This window comes from Hyperolius riggenbachi, chromosome 1, assembly GCF_040937935.1.
Source record: "Hyperolius riggenbachi isolate aHypRig1 chromosome 1, aHypRig1.pri, whole genome shotgun sequence".
In the NCBI taxonomy this organism is placed as follows: domain Eukaryota; kingdom Metazoa; phylum Chordata; class Amphibia; order Anura; family Hyperoliidae; genus Hyperolius; species Hyperolius riggenbachi.
The window spans coordinates 462354545-462377227 of record NC_090646.1 but is presented as its reverse complement, the minus strand read 5'-3'; the positions used below and the strand labels follow the sequence as shown (position 1 = coordinate 462377227).

Sequence of the window (22683 nt, the reverse complement as noted above, 5' to 3'; positions counted from 1 at the left end):
CCCTTGAAAAGTTACTTAGCATGGGAGGGGTGAGGATGTGCCCCCTTCTCCCTCACATTCCACTAGGTACCTCACCATGGGGTTGATGCTCGAAGTTGCGGTACTATTGCTGTGTGCCGACAGAATGCAATGCATGTCAGTAACCATGGGCAGTGCTACACTGCCCCCCCCCCCCCAGGGAATCACTGTGCCCCCGAGTGCCACCCTGCTCAGTAACATACAGTTAACTGTTTGCAGGTTCCAGCAGCGTACAGTAAACCGGTTAGGGTCTGTAAAAAACCTCTCCATGTCAGCTGGAGTTTATGTAGGCGTTAAGTAAACAAAGGGTCTTATCCATGTGCCATAAATACCTCACAATCCTTGCAAGATCCCTTGTACTTAATGTATCTAGATCATACCTATTTTTGCTAAATAAATCTCTCTACCTCCTTCTGATTGTATGTTCTAACATTGTCAGTCAACAGGTATAGAGTCCGAGGAAGGCTTACAAGCTGACAGCTTACTGTTTTTCTTTTAAATTAGCCAATAAACTAGAGCTTAGTCTCCAGCAATACTTTAGTTACTAGCATAGAGAGTTATGCTGGGAATACACGTTTCGTTTTTGCCTTCGTTTTAGCCTTCAATTCGTTCAGTAAACGAATCGAGTGTTGAAAACGTATGTGAAAATAGTCATAATCTCATTATAGTTTGGATTAATAGACCCCAAAAACGAACGACTAGTGATCGAACATGTTTGATATTATCTCTCTTTATCCATCTAATCGAGCCATTGGTAGGCTTGATGGCTGTTCAGATCGATTATATGTTCGTTTATGTTAGTCCGTCCCTGTAAAAAGGGATTTTCGTTTCGTTTCTTTGCAGCCTTTGATCATTCGAAAAACAAAACCATCAGAATCGAAAAAAAAAAACGAAACCGTGGGTGGTGATATTAACCGTACGTTCGATTATTTCGGGAACGAAAAGGACAAAAGGCACAATCGAAACGAAGGCTAAAACGAAGGCAAAAACGAAACGTGTATTCCCAGCATTACACGCACAGTGTTTCTCTTCCTCCTGCCTCTTCCCCCTCCCCTTGATTGCAGCCGAGACAGAGGCTGGGGGCTGGAATGATTTGTCTGTGATCTTTCCACACAGGAACAGCTTGCTAGCAAATAAAGATTACAGCATGCCAGCAAACTAGCCACATAGCCAATTTTATCAGTTTGATCACCCAAATGGGCCCCACCAGCCAGCCATCATGTGCCCCCTTTGTGTCCCCAAAAGCTGGAGCCGCCACTGTTAGTAACACCGTTACCTTAGCAACCCTTGCGTTACTGGAGTACCACGGGTCTGCTAATAGCGTAACTTGTGGTAACCTGCCAAAGCTTTCTGCGTCAACCCCTGTATGTTAAGTCATTGAGTTGGCATTAGCAAACATGCAGAGCCCTACTCTTGCTGCCTCCACATTTCTGGCTATTAAAAGGTTTAGCAAAGCTTGAGAGAGGAGTTGCACTTTTGTTTCTTACATCTAAATGTTCATATAATAATTTTCCTGGACAACATTTTTTTCAAAAAGCAGCATAACAAACTATTGGGCTGTCACTGCAGCTGTCAAATGGTGGTGGCCTGGAATCCTACACATTTTTTTTATTAGTGACTAAACGAAAACCCTATCACATTTTTGTTTCTTCATAGAACCGAACAAGCATGCTACCAGTTTATTCTCTTTTCTTTCTCAGCAAACTTCTTTCTTGCTGTGTCCTCTCAGAGAGGTCCTGTCAAAAGCCATTACACAGAGCAAAGGAACCTGGGTTTTGTGTGTGTAAATATTTGTTGCTCCCTTCTCTGGTTTATTTCATTTCCTCTGTGATATGTGCTAAGCTGGGTCACAGTGACTTTGATGTTCCTGTTACCTTCTGTATTTGGTGTTCACTTATTAATCCAGGCTGCATTTGCTCAGTAGAAGAATCAATTGGTTTTAATTCTGCTGTAATAATCGTTATTGTACCTCACAGAATTAACTTCTTGTAAGTTATTTACAGGAGAAAAGTGCTTGTGCAACGTGTTTGGAGATACTGCAGATAGAGCCAGTGTGTTGAGCAGCTCTTTACAAAATATGTGGAACCGTTTTCGTAAGACTTCCTATCATCCTAGGCACCAGTCAAATAAAGTGTCTACAACACTTATAAATATCCATAGACATATAGTGCCCCTACATTATGCACCTGTTTCAATAAGACATAATTTCCAATATAAATGTGGAATCTCAGGAAAATCTATTAAAACTATGGTGTTTTCAGACAATACAGTACAATCTGGTTATACTGTAGTAAATCTTGGGCTATAGTAAACTCAGTCCTGACCATGTGCCTATATTAATATACAATGTATGACCAATTCTGATATAGTAAACTACCTTTCCTGGTCCCTTGGAAGTGGCGTAGCTAAGAAGCTGTGCTATATACATAACAACTTATACGACGTACCAAAACCAATCAAGGACAACCACAGTGTCAGAGGTGCAAAAAGGGGAGGGGAACAGTTTTTTAATGATTACTACTATTCAAAGCATCTATAGAAGTGACCATTATCAACACAGGACCAATAAAGAGCTAATACTGTGATTGGGGGTGGGCCCCGGTGCGGTTGCTACCTCTGCACCCTCTATTGCTACGCCACTGCCTAGGAGTTTACTATAAAGGGATTCTGCAGTATTACAATCAAAATATTGATCATATATGTAACCGCTTGTCTAGTATGTAATGCTGCAAAAATGCATAGAAGACAAATTTAAAAGCAGCATTGGGATTTCAGCGGGTCGCACACTTCTTTGAATCATGTACATTTTGCTGCATTATGGGGAACATGCCTCACTGCACATGTAGTTAAAGTCAATAGGCCACTCAAGGCTTACAGATCAGTGGCCAATAGGCCACTCAAAAATCAGGATTCTTTTATTTTTATTTTTTTTATTTTTTTTTTTTTTGCATTCATCTGCGTTCCATTATGTTTTTTTTGTCTGTGGTACAAAAAAAAGTGGCAGCTTTCTGCTTTTTTTTCTGTATTTTTTGCTAAGCTTTCATTCCATTGCATTTTGCGGCAATATGAAAAATCACAAATGAAAATGCAAAATAGCATGCAGAAAATAAAATGCGATCGCAGAATGATGGAGATACCAAAAACTGTGATATCACAGGTACAAGTGTGCATCCTGCCCTATAGAATGTTTATATCTACTTTTATAAACCCCATTGCTGCTTTTACATTTGTTTTGAATACTTTGTTGGGGGGGGGTTGACTTACTGTACATTATGTCCTTGTCATTTCGTGCAAAGTGGTTGATCAGGTAAATCGATATCTGGAAGATATTGTTTTACTGTAGATGGTCTACCACTAATTGAATAGTGTGTGGGTACCTTTAAGCCCCATCTACACGATACGATTCTTTGTGCGATTCGATTACGATTCTATTTACGATTTAATTAAATCGGACGTGTCCAATCGGGATTCGATTCGATTCAATTCGATTTGCCATTGTTTTGCAATGGCAAATCGAATTGAATCGAATCCCGATCGGACATTTCGGATTTAATCGGATCATAAATAGAATCGTAATCGAATCGCACATAGAATCGTATCGTGTAGATTGGGCTTTAGATATATGAGCTCAGTGGATGGGAGCAGTGGATGATCACATTCAGGAGGAGGGAAGGATAAATCACACTGGATAAAATCTACACCAGTTCTTAGGATTTGATGCTGTGATAGTGGATGATAGCAGTGTGATGGCAGATGATGATGCCTTGTACTTGATTGGTCTCACCATGAAACATTTCAGGTTGTGTTAGACTATTGGCTGAAGGCCTATGTCTAGGGCAGCCACCAGTGCAAAACTTTGATGCCCCCCCCCCCCCCCCCCGGTGCTCACACCCTTCCCTTGCCTCTTGCCTCCCCTTGGTGCCCTTGAGGCCCTCTCACAAGGGTCATAAAACAAGTGTGGCAATTATGATCTTCACACCCATAACAAGTGTGGCCACAAAAACGCCTGATCTGAAGTATAGTCTCCTGAGTCAGAGGAAGGGAAGGTTGATAGCTGGAGCCCCCCACAGCTCTGGGCCCCCCTGCGATCGCAGGTGTTGCTCCCCCTCTAGATATGCCCCTGCTGCAGAGGACCAGCACAACAGAAACAAAAACAAAATACTCCGACAGCCCACCATTCCAGTGAAGGGTTCTTCTATACCTATTTCATAAAAGCGGCTTCTTCTGGCTGCACTCACTCTGCACTCTGGCTGCTGTTCCCAACCTTTAACTCCCTCTGTAAAGAAAACCTGAACTGAAAATTAAAAGTCAAAATAAACATAACAAGTCATACTTACCTCCTGTGTAGTCTACTCCTCAATCTATTTTTCCTCTCCTGCGTCCCATTTGTACACTGTGATCAATGGAATTCTCCGTCCTCCATTTTGAAAATGGCTATTACCCCATAACAGCTTCCTGGTCAGCACACTGTTAAACTGTAACATTGCCCACTTGAGCCATAGGGAAACATGGACACATGAGTTCTCCTCTCAGCTGTAACTGACAGCAACTGATATATAACTGACAGCAACTGATATATTTCAGTTCTGACAAAATGTTGTCAGAACTGGAAGGGATCACTGTAAGAAGAAAATTGTAAGCTTCTGAGAAGAACTGATTGCAAGGTAACGATGTAATGTTCATTTGAAGTTACCTCGTGTGTTTATTTTAAATAATTTTACTCAGTACAGGTTCTCTTTAAAGAGGAACTCCAGCCTAAACAAACATACTGTCATTAAGTTACATTAGTTATGTTAATTAAAATAGGTAATAGAATCTCTTACCCACCCTGTTTTAAAAGAACAGGCAAATGTTTGATTTCATGATGGCAGCCATGTTTTTGGTTGAAAGAAGGTGACAGGGAGCATGAGACACAGTTTCAACTGTCCTGTGTCCTGAGCACCTCTCCCAGTTGCTAGGCAATGTGAATAACAACATAGGAAATCCCATCATGCTCTGCACAGCATCAGGGAAAAAAAGCCCGGGCTTTTTTTCTTTGATGGGTGGAGCTTAGGTAAAAATGCATCTAAAAATGATGCTTTGGTAAGAAAAACAAAGTTCTGATGCTGTGAAACTGTTAAAGAAACACCAAGCCTTTTCAGTTCTGCTGAGTAGATTTTTAGTCCGGAGGTTCACTTTAAGGTAAAGGTAGGTATCTAACAAGTATCTGACTTTTCCTCCCTCCACACAGCAGTTTTGCTTTAAAAATGCGGTCCGCAAAGGCATTTTTGCTGAAGAGGAAATGAAAGTGACTGCTGGTCCAAGATTACAAAAAGTGTCATAGAGTTCACTGTGTTTAGCAGACAGACTAAATGTATTTTTTATTTTTTGGAAAATCAAGCATTCTCAGTTGAGGTACTTGAGGTTGAGTTGAGTGTGAGTTGGGTGTGAATAAAAAATGTTAAAAACCTAACCTACACTGTAGAGGTGAGCAAACCCTTCATGTTCCAGAGGTGCAATCCCTCTGGTGTCATGCAGGAGGCCTGTTAATGTTTTGGTAGGAATCCAAATTGTGTATATATTCCCTTTTTAAGCATTTTATCACAGTACAAGGCTCAATTGAGAGATTTTTTTTAATTAAAATTTTGCAAATGTCACAAAGCTAATTAGTGTCACATAAATACAGAACTGCTGCCAAGGACAGCCATTACAAAATGAAGGACAATGCAGATAGTGTGTGGTGAAATTACCAGTATTCTATCATTTGTACTACACTGAGGTGTTTGTTGTACGAGGGAAGTGAAATTGTGAAAGAAATGTGTGAAAAAACGGAACAAAGTCAGTGTTTTGTTGCAAATGACCTTTATTAACATTACTGGTATTTATTTCCCCTGCTCTGGCTAAAATGTCACATTATGCTCACAGTAACGAATTGAACTTAATTTTGTCCAGAGGGATGGAAAGGTGCACAGTGCTGGGAGTTAATCATTATATTTGTGAAGTCCATTTATCCAGGCTACCTCGGGGGGATGCTTTGTTCAAGATAACTGTTTTCACTCATATTGTTATATGCCAGCAATCTGGTATACATTGGACACCGCACAGATTAGAGAGGTAGACTGGGTTGGTAGAGTGGGCTTAGAGGTAGCATAGAGTAGGAGGGACTAGGACTAGTAAATGGAAGAGGACACAGATGGTATGGATAGAACAGGAGGTTCTCACAATGTGGGTGAATAGAAAAAATGAGGATAAGTACAGTATATATAGTGGGTGTGGGCTGTGTTCAAGATGACTTTTTATACTCTTATTGTTACATGATGTATGCAAATGTACATGCATTTTTACATCCACTTTTTTTAAAATTATTTAATGAACAAGGCCTTAGCGATCACTGAGGCCGCTTTCAGACAGAGTATTGGAGGCATTGCACTGCCAAAAACAGTCTTTCGGGGATTACCGGGTTAGTATGCGGTAATCCCTCTCTGGCCGGGATCCAAACATGAAATGATGCTTGCTTACGCTCACTTCCTGACTTGAAAATATGGAAGTGTGTGGAAGCCTATTGTAAAAGTTAGTTTCTGTGCATGCGTGACGCAACGCCAACATTTTGGAAAACCCTGCGTCGCCATAGACTTACATGACTTTCGGTACGCCGCAGGAGCCGTACGGTAATGTAGGTATGTCGGCGTGTTAGGGCACTTCCGGTGCAGCGTACCTCAACGTGGGTAGTATGACTTTCATTAGGCTGCGGCGCACCACCCCAATGTGAAAGGGCACTGAATCAGATTTGACACAGGGTCAATTTAAATAAAAAAACTTGTTGATCAACTCATTCTGGAGGCCACAGGGGAAGTTATACAGACAGCGGTTAGGTGAGCTATTATTGTAACAGGTTTTTGTTGTTGTTTTTTTAACAGTTGTGAAATACAATTTATTCTTAGGGGCCCTGAGGAAGCGAAGTGAATCACCTGACATTCCCAAATTACCAGAGCCATGTCTGTTCGGAGCTTCACCCTCACAAAATGCACCCCTATTGCTACCACTGTTTTATGACTTCCTGAATGATATAACAAAGTTGTATGTGGCTTGTTAAGGGCTCTGACTCTGACACAGGAGACCATGGCTCAAATCAATTCAGTAATTCAGCACCTATTCAGTTAGGAGTCCTTGGGCAAGACTCCCTGACACTGCTACTGCTTCGGAGTGCACCATAGTGACTGCAGCTCTGACACTTTGAGTCCACCAGGAGAAAAATACAATATAAATGTTGTGTCTTGTCTTGTATGATGTGTCATGGATGCCCTGGTAGGTCGGAATGACCGTTCATATACAATCCAGTCAGTGTGATAGCAGTGATGTCTGACATTACTTTGTTGTTAATACATGGTTTGGCGCATTGTAAGCCTTGTTGAAATCTTGAACATCACCATACATCACCATAGTTTATTAGGTAATATATGGTTCCACCCTTTATCTTTGAACTACCTTAGCAAGACTGGTTTGTATGTTCTGCTCATGTTGCTTTGGGTTTTTTCTGGGCACACCAGTTTCCTCCCACAGCTTAAAACCTACTACTATAATACATTAATTGGCCATGGACTGTGGTAGGTATTAGATTGTGAGCTCCTTTGTAGGGCAGTTAATAACATGACTGTAAAGCAAACACAGAACATTTATATTGGTCTTTTCTCCTGTCGGACTCAAAGCGCCAGAGCTGCAGCCACTAGGGCGCGCTCTATAGGCAGTAGCAGTGTTAGGGAAACTTGCCCAAGGTCTCCTACTGAATAGGTGCTGGCTTACTGAACAGGCAGAGCCGAGATTCGAACTCAAGTCTCGTGTCAGAGGCAGAGCCCTTAACCATTACACCATCCAGCCTTTAGGATATATTAACACTATACAAATATAGTAATAATAACTAGGAGAATAGTGGCTGTGTGGTCAGCACTATCATATCCCAGCAAGTTTCAAAGACATGAAACTGTCTGCATGGAGTTTGTATGTACTGTGCTTTTATAGGTTTCTCCTTTTAACAGCCCCAAAACATTGCTGTGAAGGTTAACTGGATAACCTATAAAATTACACTAAATCGTAAATTCTGCTCAGGAACAGTTAGCAACATTACTTTTTTGATATGACCTATAAAGCATTGCAGAAAAAGCATCAATACTATATAAATTTTAAAAAAAATTCACAACCCTTCCATACTTACCTATTTGCGGCAGATTTTTTTTGCGCAGTAATTGTCACTTTAAAATGTCCTCAGAGCTGATACTGTTTGACACGATACAACTATGCATGGCCAATGTAAGATATTGATTTTCCTGACATAATCCATTTGTCACATTTCACACAATGATGGAGCCTTATGATGTGACAGCATTCGGTTTGGTTCACAACCTAAAGGGTAGTGTCAGAAGCTGTTACACAAAGATTGCACATTGTATGCCGTCATTCCACCTTGCATGGAATGCAGAGGTAAAAGTCGGGTCAGATCACAGCCTGACTTCCCCTTTCTGGACAGTCCCCTCGTTTAATCTGAGCACCTATATTGTGTTTCTTTATATGGGCCATTCGCTTCATTTGTGCAATATACAACTAATCGCAGAATTGGGACTTTGCGCTCCTAATTGTGCTTTAGCTTACATAGAATGAGGGAGCCTTGCCCAATCCGGATAGTTTGGATAGCTCCTGCTATGGCAACAAAGAACATCAATGCTTTCTTTGGAACTGGAGACTAAATATCTGACACATTAAGGGACCTTTGAAAAACTGTGTCATCGTCTTCTTTTATAATTCACTTTATAGGGTCAATAAACCTACTTCACCAGATGGCTTGAAAAAAAAGTTAGTAACACAAATATATATGGAAATGTTTCAATGAACTGTCAGAACTAAGGGGCCAGTTTTACCAAAGAAACATTTATTCACACTGCATTCACTGTACAGGCTGAAAATCATTAAAAGAAGAAATATAGATCGTATGTCTCCCCTAATACTGACTGAAAATCCTTAACATAGGGGGCTGAGTCATTTTACACACCTTTTTGTTTGGTTTGCTTTGAAGGAGAATGACATCAGTCTTAACAACTTAAAATGTTTGTTGAAGAAGTCTGGCAAGTTTGTGTGAATCACAGGACTAGCTGGACAGTTAAAGAGGAACTTTTTTTATTTTTAAATTATGTAATAAAATTTTCCCCTTTGTAAAATCTTTCTTGACCCCGATTAACTGTCTTACATTTATCACAGGTGGTGAAATCTTTACAGCTGGCAGGTGCATAACTGTGGATGTTGTGTTTACTGTGTGCTCTGAAGTCAGTAGAAATAACACCTGGAGCCGTATGCAATTCACTTTTTGTCCCACATTTTCTCCTTGGTTATATTTTCACACTTTATCAATAAAATGCCCTTTAAGCCACCAGCAAGCAAGAAAATACTCTGAATAATTTTACCAGTACTTTTTCACCTACTTCTTAGCAATATTAGTTATTTTAAACAGAAGATGAAAAAGCATCTCCTGGGCAGAAAAAGTGAATTGAATAAGGGCCCAGTGCCCATACGTAAATCACTTTTTTTCTCCTGATTTTTTGTTCCTAGGAGTTAATTTTCCATCTTCTCTTTAAAATAACTTTTCAGCGTGTTACAATTGAAAAACATTTCAAAAAGTAGTTGAAAAGTACTAACAAAATTATTTGTAGTATGCTTTTGCTTGCTTTGGGTTTAAAAGACTTTTTATGACAAGGTGTGAACGTAGCACCTAGGAGACAACTTAGGGGAAAAAGTTAATTGCTTATGGGCCTTGGTCTCCCAGAGTGCACTGGGAGAAGAATAAAGAGCCTAGGCTTGTGACATCACTGGGAGGGAGGGATTACATACCAATATACAGCAATACATACATTTAAGAAGTTATTCCCCCCCCCCCCCCCCCTATGCTGAAACCAGGATAATTAATGTAAAAGTGGGTATTCTGAATACTCTTATATATTCTACTTTATTCTACTATACTACTATATTCTTCTTCCTAATATATGTTATATATTATATATATATATCCTACTACTTCAGTGCCTATTTAAAGCAAATAAAACAATAAAACAGCACACAGCTATATGTATGTTTGCCTAAACTTCAGGGTCAGCTTTTATATATTTATAGCCAGGAACTCTTATCAAAAGTAAGAAGCAACTACAAGCCCTGATAAAAGGAATAGACAAGTAAATGCATAAAAGCCTACAAAGCGCTAAGCAAGCATGATATAGAAGACTTCTTTTTCCATGCTGGAAGGTCTTATCACAACTTCCGTCAGCAGAAAATTGTACTCTGGATGGCTGTAGTTAAATGACTTTATTATAGTTAATGAGTGTCCTTGTTTCAGGTACCTCTAAGCAGCATGTCGCGATGGCTTAATGTTCAGGGCTGCAGCACATCTTTATGGCGTCCTTTTTTTGTTCAGTTAGCAACACTTCCAGTAATTATCTTCCAGGCTGCCAGTTATTCATAAAGAACCAGCAGACTATACTCTCTCAGGCTAGCCTAATTTAGCAACATATAGAAGTCTACTGAACTGTTATTGCTGTCATCAGTAATTTTTACAGTGGCAAATTTATGAAAAACCAGTGCAAGGAAAACTGAAGCAAAAGTGGGCCAGTTGCTGAGAGCAACCAATTGGAGTCCTCAGGACTAATTTATCAACACAAGTGCATGGCAGAGGTGGAGTCTATGCCCAAAGGATTCTGGCTGGGCATCTGATGCCTTGTTCCGCCCATGTGATCCATTTTTAGTGCAGTTGTGCTTCTATTGATTATTCTGCCTCGTTGTATCTTGGATAGTGTAGCTTTTGGACCAGCAGTTTAGTTTTTCTTGTACCATTTAAATTCACTATGATATACACAAATGCTGCTGTTATCTCTACAGTACTGATGTGGTTTTCCTAGTGCACTCACAATCTCCTGCATGTCACAGTTTGGGAATGCGCCACCTAGGATGCAGTGATGGAGGACATCTTGTTACACTACCATAGCAACAGCTTCTGACTTTTTGACTTGTGCTTTTAAGGGTTAAAAAGTAAGAAATAAAACGCCACTTTTGTTTCCTGGTTTCTAATAGCTATAGGAGCTGCCATGTTCCCCTTCCCCTTCTATCTGCCCATTATTTATCCAGGGGAAAGTATGAAGATGGCATCTGTGACTTCTGTAAACACTTTGAAGTCCATTGTTCAGTCTACATACACCCCCTTGCTGATCAAAAGGTTTTTGTTTGCTCTCTGCTAATAATATAATTACATCAGTCCTTATTTGCCTGAAACTTCTGCGGGCCAGGCAGACCTCAGAAGTAAAGGAAAGTAGAAATAAAACACTCTGCTAAAGTTTTAAATGTAAAAAGAAGAGGTAAAATGAAAGTTTTTTGTTTTTTTTTTTAATTATTATTATTATTATTATTAACCATTTCAGCCCTCAGTCGTTTTCACTTTATGCATCCGAGCAAAGTTCACCTCCCATTCATTAGCCTATAACTTTATCACTACTTATCACAATGAACTGATCTATATCTTGTTTTTTCCACCACCAATTAGGCTTTCTTTGGGTGGTACATTTTGCTAAGAGCTACCTTACTGTAAATGCATTTTAACAGTAAGAATAAGAAAAGGAAAAAAATCATTATTTCTCAGTTTTCAGTCTTTATAGTTTTAAAATAATACATGCCTCCATAATTAAAACCCATGTATTGTATTTGCCCATTTATCCCGGTTATTACACCGTTTAAATTATGTCCCTATCACAATGTATGGCGACAATATTTTAGTTGGAAATAAGTGTATTTTTTTCTGTTTTCCATCCATCACTATTTACAAGCTTATAATAAAAAAAGAAATATTTCATCTTTACATAGATATTTAAAAAGTTTAGACCTTTAGGTAAATATTTATGTGTTTGTTTGTTTTTTGTAATTTTTTTTATTAATAAACATTTTATTTAGGTATTTTTGGGAGGGTGGGATGTAAATAGTAATTTTTGTAATGTAAATATATGTTTATTTTTAATGTAGATGTAGTTTTACTTTTTGGCCACAAGATGGCAACCCTAGGTTTGTTTACATGACGTCCCTCTAAGCGTAACATGTACGCTTAGTGTGACGTAGGGGGGGACGTTGGAGGCAGAAAAAGCTAGGCTTCCGAGAGAAGCTGTCGCTTTTTCTGCGGGGGAGAGGAATCAGTGATCGGGCACCATGCCCGATTCACAGATTCCCTGGCTAAGAAACCGCGGTCCGGGAGCACGCATACACGTGCGTGATCGTCTGCGGAAGCGCACATGGCCTCATGGACGTAGCTTCTACGTTGAGGAGGCGAAAGTAGTTAATGAGCCACATTGTTGGCATGCATATTGAATGTGCTATTGAGATGTCATGGGTGCTAAAAATGGTGCTTGGTTCACTTTAATGCTCTCTTCACTTACAACATGGAGATAAACATTGATTGGTTATTATGAACAACACCTCCACGTTATAGTATGATCTGACATTTCCCATTTGTGAAGGAAATTGTGGTGTGTGATATTTGCATGACCCTCAGCTTTTCACCAGCATACAAAGCAAGTTCATCACGCAACTGCAGGCAAATGTTCTCTTTAGTAAATATTAAACTAAATTTACATATAAGAATACATGACTGTGATCCTGCAGGCAGTCGTTTCCTCTCATATTTGGCACACAAACCAGAGTTTGTTATGAGATAGAGCCGCTTAAACAAAGCAATTCATTTTCCTTTAAAAACAAAGTGATACATGTTGTTCAGAAATTCATTATTTTATGTTGAGTACATTTTTTTTTCCATCCTTTGCTTCAGCCTGAGCTGGAGATCAGTGGACTGACTCACACAGAGGAGCTGGAGATCAGTGGACTGACTCACACAGAGGAGCTGGGGATCAGTGGACTGACTCACACAGAGGAGCTGGAGATCAGTGGACTGACTCACACAGAGGAGCTGGAGATCAGTGGACTGACTCACACAGAGGAGCTGGGGATCAGTGGACTGACTCACACAGAGGAGCTGGAGATCAGTGGACTGACTCACACAGAGGAGCTGGAGATCAGTGGACTGACTCACACAGAGGAGCTGGAGATCAGTGGACTGACTCACACAGAGGAGCTGGGGATCAGTGGACTGACTCACACAGAGGAGCTGGGGATCAGTGGACTGACTCACACAGAGGAGCTGGAGATCAGTGGACTGACTCACACAGAGGAGCTGGGGATCAGTGGACTGACTCACACAGAGGAGCTGGGGATCAGTGGACTGACTCACACAGAGGAGCTGGAGATCAGTGGACTGACTCACACAGAGGAGCTGGAGATCAGTGGACTGACTCACACAGAGGAGCTGGAGATCAGTGGACTGACTCACACAGAGGAGCTGGAGATCAGTGGACTGACTCACACAGAGGAGCTGGAGATCAGTGGACTGACTCACACAGAGGAGCTGGAGATCAGTGGACTGACTCACACAGAGGAGCTGGAGATCAGTGGACTGACTCACACAGAGGAGCTGGGGATCAGTGGACTGACTCACACAGAGGAGCTGGGGATCAGTGGACTGACTCACACAGAGGGGGATTCAACACAGATTTGAAACAGAGAATTTTCAGCATGTCTTGTGAAAACGTGTGTCCCATTTTCCCTTACCTGGTTTACCTCTGTCTTTGGCTAGGCTGAATATAAGTTTGTCTTCTTAAAACAGACTTTTTGGTACTTTTTCATTTGCAATGTTTAAAGTGTACCTGTAAGAAGAAAAAGTGATCCTAAAGAGGCTTCCCCCATCCTATACAGTAAAGGGGATCCAGCGCTGGGATCCCCCAAGATCTCCTTGTTGGAAATAGCCAAGCCCGATTGGGTCCGCTCTGCTGCACAGGCACAGAGGCCTCGCACATGAGCAGTACAGTGGACCCAATCGGGCTGATGATGGAAAGGTGGCTCACTTCCCTCCCTGAGCACCTCCCTCCTTCCCCATGTAGAGCCCCGATGAGAGTGTAAATGAGAGGATACTCACCCTGCTCTCATAATTCCGCTGACAAGAACTCCCTTTAGTCAAGGGCACCATTAGCAAGTTAAGGCCTCTTGCACACTACATGCGATTCTGAATTTTTTTTTTTTATATGTCTGATTTTTAATTCCGATTAAAAAACCGTAACAGCATGCAGTACGTTTTTTAATCAGAATCAAAAATTGGATCAGATAAAAAATTGGAATCGCATGTAGTGTGCAAGAGGCCTAATACTGAGGTTCTAATACGAAAGGTGGCCACTAATGGTCGAATTTGTAGCAGAAAAAAATTGTTTGCGTGATCAGAAATTCTGATCAGATTGGTTGTAAATGATCTCAGTTGATGGGCACAATCGATTACAAACCATTCTAAAAATAGTCGTCTGATTGGATTTTTGTCAAACTAAAATTTTGGATTTTCTTGTTGGTTGTGGTAGATAGGAAGCAAAGATTGGTTTGTTGATAGTGTAGTGAACGATTTTTTTGTCCGATTAGAATTTCTGATCGTTCGAACGATTTTTTGCTAGAAATTGTACAGTTAGTGGCCATTTTTGGGGGCATCTGTAGCTACCTATGACTGGCAAGGGAAATAAAGGAGAAGTGCCAGCTGGGACAGCCAGGTGACTTGCAGTGCGGTTCAGCGGGGATTTGTAGGTTTATGGAGGGTGAAGTCTAAGTTGGTACCAGGATCTGTGCCTATAGGCTCCTGTGAGGTAAATCCCGTCCTGGCTGTAGCCCTAATTAAAGAGAATCTGTATTGTTAAAATCGCACAAAAGTAAACATACCAGTGCGTTAGGGGACATCTCCTATTCCCCTCTGTCACAATTTCGCCGCTCCCCGCCGCATTAAAAGTGGTTAAAAACAGTTTTAAAAAGTTTGTTTATAAACAAACAAAATGGCCACCAAAACAGGAAGTAGGTTGATGTACAGTATGTCCACACATAGAAAATACATTCATACACAAGCAGGCTGTATACAGCATTCCTTTTGAATCTCAAGAGATCATTTGTGTGTTTCTTTCCCCCCTGATTGGGGAGTGCATAGCAGAACCACAACACTGAAGAACTTGGCAGCCTTCCAGACACAGGCTGACAAGTCTGACAAGGGAAAGATGCATTGATTTATTACAGAGACTGTGATAGTACAAAGTGCTGCAGTAAGCCAGAACACATTAGAATAGCTTTTGGAACTTGTAGGATGATAAAAAACAGGATGCAATTTTTGTTACGGAGTCTCTTTAAAGTTGCACCATCAGCTGGGTAACAATTGCAAAATACTATAGGAAAAGAGGTATGATTGGTTAATCTATGTTAGGCATTATACTGTGTAATTGACAAGTTAATCGCTTCTGGGTTCTGCCTGTAGGTATTATTATTATTATTATTTATATAGTGCTGACATCTTCCGCAGCGCTTTACAAAGTAAATATAGTCTTGTTTCTAACTGTCTCTCAGAGGAGCTCACAATCTAATCCCTACCATAGTCACCATAGTCATAGGTAGTAAACCGCATTTTTCTCTTTTTTTTGGTCATAGGATGGTCTAAATCCTTATTGATAAAATACAGCTTTTGTTTGGTTGCTGTTGGTTACAAGCTGTGTATCTCTGCTGTGTATACACTGTGTTAATTGTCGTCAACCTCTTCTCTAGTTCTAGAAGTAAAGTCATTTTTCTAGCAAACAAATGTTACAGGCCCATAAATGTGTGAGGAAATAGCTTGAAAACAAGTTGCTTATTTTCTTGATCGTCTGTAAAATTGCATGATCAAGCCATTTTGATCCATTTATAAAAAATGCTGATTTTCTTTCTCCATAAATAGTGCTTGTGTGTGTTTTGGAGGGGGTTAAACAACCATGAAATTAGTTCTATAATGTGTTTTACATTCAATTTATTTTGCCTGGGTTAAAATGATGTTTGTGTTTGTGCAGTCCCCTGAAACCTTAGATTTCCAGATGGGTTTTTACATTTTGGGCACAGTGTGTGTGTGTGATCAGCTTTACTGAATGCTACAAGGTTTACATTTGTATCTGGCAGAGTGACCACAGTGTATAAATATCTTCTGCATAATGTGAGTTGCTTTATTGTTGACTTGGTGGGCACAGCTTAGTTTATACTTTTGTGACTTGCTTTCCTGAAATGTATATCTGTGACTACCGGCGATCAATACACGTTCATAGATTAGTTCCCACAGGAAAAATAGAGACTTGAAACCCAGGGTTATTCTTACTTAATGTTGATTAACAATAACATGGGGTAAAAGGTTTCCTCCAGAGTAATCAAGTCAAGGCCATTACAATGTCAAATGAAACGGGCTTAATGGGAATGAGGTCAAGAAACCAGCCATAGGTTATAGATCATATTCTCCCACTCTAGTAATGTGTGCTATAAATGAAAAAATGTGTACAGTATTTCCATGGCTCCTCTACCCTCTTTAGTAAATGCACCAATCACTTCCTTCCCTAGCTTTTCTGCTCTATTGTTATTTAGTATTTATAAAGACACTGACATCTTATGTAGCACTGTGCAGAGTATGTATTGTGTTGTCACTTAAAGAGAAACTCCAACCTAGAATTGAACTTTATCCCAATCAGTAGCTGATACCCCCTTTTACATGAGAAATATAATTATTTTCACAAACAGACCATCAGGGGGCGCTGTATGACAGATTTTGTGCTGAAACCCCTCCCACAAGAAGCTGAGTACCACGGTACTCTGGGCAAACTGCCACAATGTAACAATGTTCACAGACAGGAATTAGCTGTTTACAGCTGTCTGTAACAGCCAAAACAGCTAGGAGCAGCTACATAACCTGCCCACAGTAAAAATGTCACCATGTAATAAATGTCAGAATGTAAATCGGGGAGAGGAAAGATTTTACAATGAGCAAACACTGACTAAATCATTTATACATAATTATGGTAAAAAATGAAGCACTTTTTTTTACTACATTATTTTCACTGGAGTTCCTCTTTAACTGTCCCTCAGAATCTAACCCCTACAGTAGTCCTATGTCTATGGATGTATCGTAGTCTAGGGACAATTTTTATGTATAGTGTAGTGTAGTGTACGCCCGATTTGACGTCCAAACGACCGGTCCTTTGGAAAAATCAGACTTTTTTTTTTTCCTTTGCAAATAAACATTAATTTGTAAATGTTAAATAAATCCTGTACAAATCAAGAAACCAGGCCAAACATTTCTTCACCTGATATTGCTCTGTTATCAATATTTGATGCATCAACCCCTTTAAATGTAGCACCACTAGCTTGTCACGTAGTGCTTAGTAAGTAAGTAGTGCTTAAACATGTTTGCATGGACAATAAAAAGTTTACAGTACTGTATATAAATATTATTAAACTTCTATAGTTCTACACACATTGACATTGCATCAATTGGAAACCTCCACTAATCTCCCTGCTCTCTCTCCCTCTCAATCAATGACAAATACCTTTTGCAATGTCTAATGACAGATCCAGAAAGGGTTAAACTATAAACTGTGGATTTGCCATTAATTATAGGGGATTTTTAATGACAGCAATTCAGTAATTTTTGTCTCCCCAAGTACTTTTGGGTGGAACCAAATGCCACAGTTCTAAGGCTTTTTTTTGTCTGTTAACAGAAGAATAGAGACAAATGTGTGCTGAACTGACAGCTCTTTCCTCCCCTGTCATTAAATTATTAACTGCCATCTCACAAAATATGGACTTTTTTTAGTAATCAAAAATGCTTTTTTTTGAAGACACAAGACATTAGACATAATTTACCACTATAATCATTAACAATGCTATACGGAATGTTCTACGTTTTGCAGGTTGTCTTTTTTTTCTTTTCTTTTTTTTTAAGCTGGTATGAATCATTTCATCTTTAGAAATACGATTCTGAAAGACCAAAGCTTTGCCTAAAACACTTTTTTTACATTCTCCATTTTCTTTTGACAGATTTGTTCTCTTTAAATTATGGTTTATTTGCATATAGTTCTTTGCGTAACTATGGATCTCTGTGGTTTAATTTTGTACCTTTTCTAATTGTAGTCCATTTAATTTTTTGATGTATTTTTCAGTACAGCAATGTACAGAAGAAGCATAATGATGTCTATATAGCAACAATTATACTAATTAATCAGGTTTTAATTTACATTAATTTGTTCTATCAAATAAGAAAGTTATCGGTTACCACACTTGGTATATAATAATTCCTCTGTGCACAGCCTTGTTAAATATGACCATAGGTAACATAACTTGTACTAATACATAGGTCCCTTTGCTGAAACCTAAGCAGGCTGCCTTGCAATGATTTAAAATAAACTATTATAAATAAAATACCACAATAATAATAATCTCTGTTTGCGTGTTTAAAACGTCAATTCACTTTTACCTTTCAGTAACTGTCCAAGAAGATCCAGGTGAAGGTTGCCAATTATTGCCACCTAATAACATGATTTTCAATAAGATCGCATAAATTCCAGTGATTTCCAGGCTGAAATTTCTGAGTATATCAGGTCGTAAACTGGGGTGGGCATACTTTGTAAGGATCGGGCAACATTCGTCTTGAACGCGGCCCACTGCTACTGCAGCTCGCACGCTCTCTCCCTTCATTTACCCCTCCCGGGTGAAGAATGTCAGGGAATGATTGGGTATAACTCACCCTATCACACTCTACAGCAGCGATCTCCATGGAAACGGCTGCATATTGTGACATGCTATGTAATATCGACAGATTGCATAACGCGCCATTACCATGGAGATCACCGCTGGTGAGTGCGATGGGGTCGGCTTTATAGCCCATGGCTGTAGTTTGCCCACGGCTGTTCTAAACATTAAATGTGAATTTAAATGTCCACAAACTGTATTTCATGAACGCTATTTAATTTTCTATCTAGTCATTTTGTATATTCACTTTGTATTTTTCTTATTATAGGTGAAACTGCAACACCAATGCAGACTACAAGATACCCAAGTCCTGCTGAATTAGATGCCTACGCACAGAAAGTTGCTAACAATCCTTTGTCTATCAAGATCTTTCCCACCAACATCAGGGTTCCCCAGCACAAGCACCTAAATCGAACTGTAAATGGTTATGATACCACAGGCCAGCGCTACAGTCCTTATCCAATACACACAAGTGGCTACCAAGGTCTGCTGGCTATTGTTAAATCTTCAAGTAAGAGTGTGGTAAAGAATGTAGAAGGCAAACGAACTAAAATTTCTACTGCACATGTTGGCGTCACTCCTTACACCGTGTCAAGCACTTTAACACAAGGCCAACCTTGCAATGGACAGTTGAGTTATCTTGCAAGTCATAAGCAATTAGATGCACCAGTGCCACCCAATGTGACAGTGGCAACATCAGTTATTCCATTAACAGGTAGAAATTTAACACTGCAACAATCCAACTTGCCCTCCATTCAAAGCATCATTTACCAGATAAACCAACAGTGCCAGGCTCAAGCTTCTCACCAGGCTTGTCAAGGTGTAGTGGTTACTAACTCTAGTCCAGCTAAGCAAGGAATGGCCAATGGCTTTACTGCTATGACCGGGGGCACTGTGGCTTATACAGGCACTGTCTTGCAAGACTGTAGAGCAGGAACTGAGCTGGCACTGGGATCTGTCCCTATGGTGGCAAAACCCGGATCCTATCAGGATAGCATGGACTACCTTATTTGGCAACAGAAACAACAACAGCAGCAACTCCGGATATACAGTGGAGGCAGTGGTGGTGGAGGAGCCATCAGTAAGTCGCCAGAAGTGTGCCCTGGTGTCTCTCGCCCATATACTCTTGCTAGTGCCGTTGAAAAAATCAGCTCTTCCCCACTGAACTGTGTTGGCATGCATGGTAATTTCTCAGTGGGGCAATACTTTGCTCCCCCATGGAACAGTATCTTGGTCACTCCAAACAGCGACTGTTACAATCCCCAGGAACTTGTCAATGGTCACAGGGATTTAGGGGTACATCCATCAGACGGATTAACCAGCATCCCCAGCAAGACCCTTTGCAATACCTCTATCCTTAGCAGTAGTCTTCAATCTTTGGAGTATCTTATCAATGACATTCACCCACCTTGTATTAAGGAGCAGATGCTTGGCAAGGGTTATGAAACAGTTTCTGTGCCAAGGCTCCTTGATCATCAGCATGCCCACATCCGCTTACCCATTTACAGATAAAATTCTCGCTTTTATGTAAAGGTGAACAACACTGGTTCTAATCTGTAAACTAGATTATGCTACTTAGCCCTAAGCAGGCATGTTTGTAAGTCCAGAGAGGGCAGAGGTGGTGTTGAGAAACACCCAGTGATAGTGTGCATAGCATTGCAGGTCCACCCAGACCAAGAATGATTACCTCTTCCCCTCTGGCACTTTCTGTTATATGGCAAGTGAATGGAAGAGAATGGCTCTACCAACGCACAGGTTTTTCTTGCTATGTCTTAGACCATAACAAAGAAAGAAGTACTGGTTTTATCTGCTTGATTTTCCAATTTTATTTTGTTTCATTTGTTTGAGATAGCTGAAATCTCCTTTTTTTATATATATAAACTCAGAGTCTGAGTGCACCAACATTTCTCACCTCTGTCGCAGAAAATGACGGCAATAGGCTAGATATTTATTTTTTCTGAAATATTTTGACTTCTTTTTTGGCAAGATTTTTTTTTTCACTTGACCCCTCCATTGCCAAGTATAAAAGAATTTTAATTTGCCAGGTCAAACTTTAAAACAAAGAAAACATGCAAGTTTAGTTTTTGTTTTTAATGTAACAATGTGAGGCTTAATTTTTATTTTGACAATGAAGAAATGTTTCCAACTGAATATCACACATAGAAATTGTATTATTTAATTTTTTAATTATTATTTTCAAACCTACTGCTACTTCTGTATCATTCTAAAATTTGGATTGTAGATTGGTGCCCTGGATCTCTCTGTAAAAGACTTTAATTCATCATAGCATGGTAAGATTTTAAATAAAAACTCCACTCAGGATGAAAGACAACTGAAATTACAGTTCACTGGGTGTTATCGGGATGGGGAAATTCCTAAACTGTTAAATTAATTCAGCAGTTTTCAGTGATGCTAATTCAGTTTGTTAATAATTATGTTTCAGGGTGAAACAATTCTTTGAAGGTTCATTGAGGCAGCCGGTATATGCTAAAATCTTACAAACCAAAATAAAATATAGTAGATAGCTAGCTGTAAAAAATGAGAAAATGATGTGGCGGGAAATAAAAAGTAAAAAAATACAAGTTGCCTTATATAAAATAAGAAGGACCATTCACAAATACGTATGCAGATATTTGCATAGGTTGGCAAAATATTCAACCAGGAGGCTGAAGAAAAAAAACCTGAATATTTTTATTTTAATCAAAATAACTGTCAGATTGTGTCTGTTGGAATATGCACTGTGGTGATCCCAACAATATCATAGAGTTCCACAGGATTGCCAGGCAACTGGTATAAATGGAAGCTCCCGTATCCCTCTCACTTCAACAAGTTCCCCTTAATATGTTTCAACCATCAGTTTAAGCATGTGGACACTTTCAAATTGATGACTCTTGTACCTTTTGCCATGTACACGATTATTAGTGCAACATTTTCCCTCACACCACTTTTTGTTATGAATAGATAATTTCATACAATTACCTGTGTCCTTGGAGTGCATGTATAACAGAAGCAGGTGCCGAGTGACAAGAAGCTCTCTTATGCTTATAGCTCCCTCCTCCCCACCTCCACGGCTTTCCACTGGCTCAACACCACGGTCACTCACTGTGACAGTGGTATTGGGCCAATGGAAAGCCACACAGTTTGGGTCCATTTCCCATTGAGGCCTCAGCCATGGCCATTGCATCATGTCACTTCAAGCAAGGAGGAGGGAGTTAAAAACAGAAGAGCGCTTCCTGAGGCTCGGTTCCTGCTACCATTATACAGGCGCTTCTGATTTGTTTATAACAAAAGGTGGTGGGAGGGAAACCTGTTCCACTAATACTCTTGTACCTAGCAATAGACTAGATTAGAATGTCTGCTAAGTTTTTTTCAATTTTTTACTTAAAAAAAAAATGTCTTGCTTTAGTCCTGCAACAAAATTGTGACCAGTTATTCATGACCCAAATTACAGGTAGTCACCACTTATGAACGCCCGACTTACGAACGACCCGCCGCTACAAACAGCATGGATTCTGTGTTTCTATGGGAACAAGTCAAAAAAAAAGTTTCAAATTCAAGTAGTTTTTGAGAAAATAGATTTTAAGAAATTAAAAGACAAAATGGCTTTTAGACTCTATAATCAGTTACAGGGGGCAGAGGTAAGACAGAGGGGGCCCCCGGAGGCACAGGGGGGGGGGGGCACAGAGGAGGTGCAGGGGACAGAGATTGCACAGTGTTCTGACTTAAGAACAGATTCAGGTTAAGAACGAACCTACAGTCCCTATCTTGTTCGTTAACCGGGGACTACCTGTATCTGACAGTTCCAGTTGGCATGGTTGGACGTTCAGTAATTCGTAATCAATTATTTGTGAATGTTGAGTTCCTATTTAAACTGAATAAACTTGTATTTTAGCTGTAGTGGTATCTTTATGAAAGTTAAGTATACAGGAAATTCTTGTAAGGTACTTCAAATCTTCCAGAAGAAGGGACCATAGTGCCTTGAAAGTAACAGTTCTGTAGAGTCATTTC

General features: G+C 39.9%; 1 protein-coding gene across 4 annotated transcripts in view; it reads left to right on the top strand.

The window, feature by feature from the left end:
- The window catches only part of FAM222A (family with sequence similarity 222 member A), a 115071-nt gene extending 92777 nt beyond the window's left edge, over positions 1-22294 (top strand). For all 4 annotated transcript variants that reach the window (XM_068271474.1, XM_068271475.1, XM_068271477.1 and 1 more), the window contains one exon: positions 18944-22294. In XM_068271474.1, coding sequence (XP_068127575.1) covers positions 18944-20187 — 1244 coding nt within the window. In that variant the 3' untranslated portion in view covers positions 20188-22294. The remainder of the gene's footprint in view (positions 1-18943) is intronic.
- Positions 22295-22683: the final 389 nt, after the last annotated feature.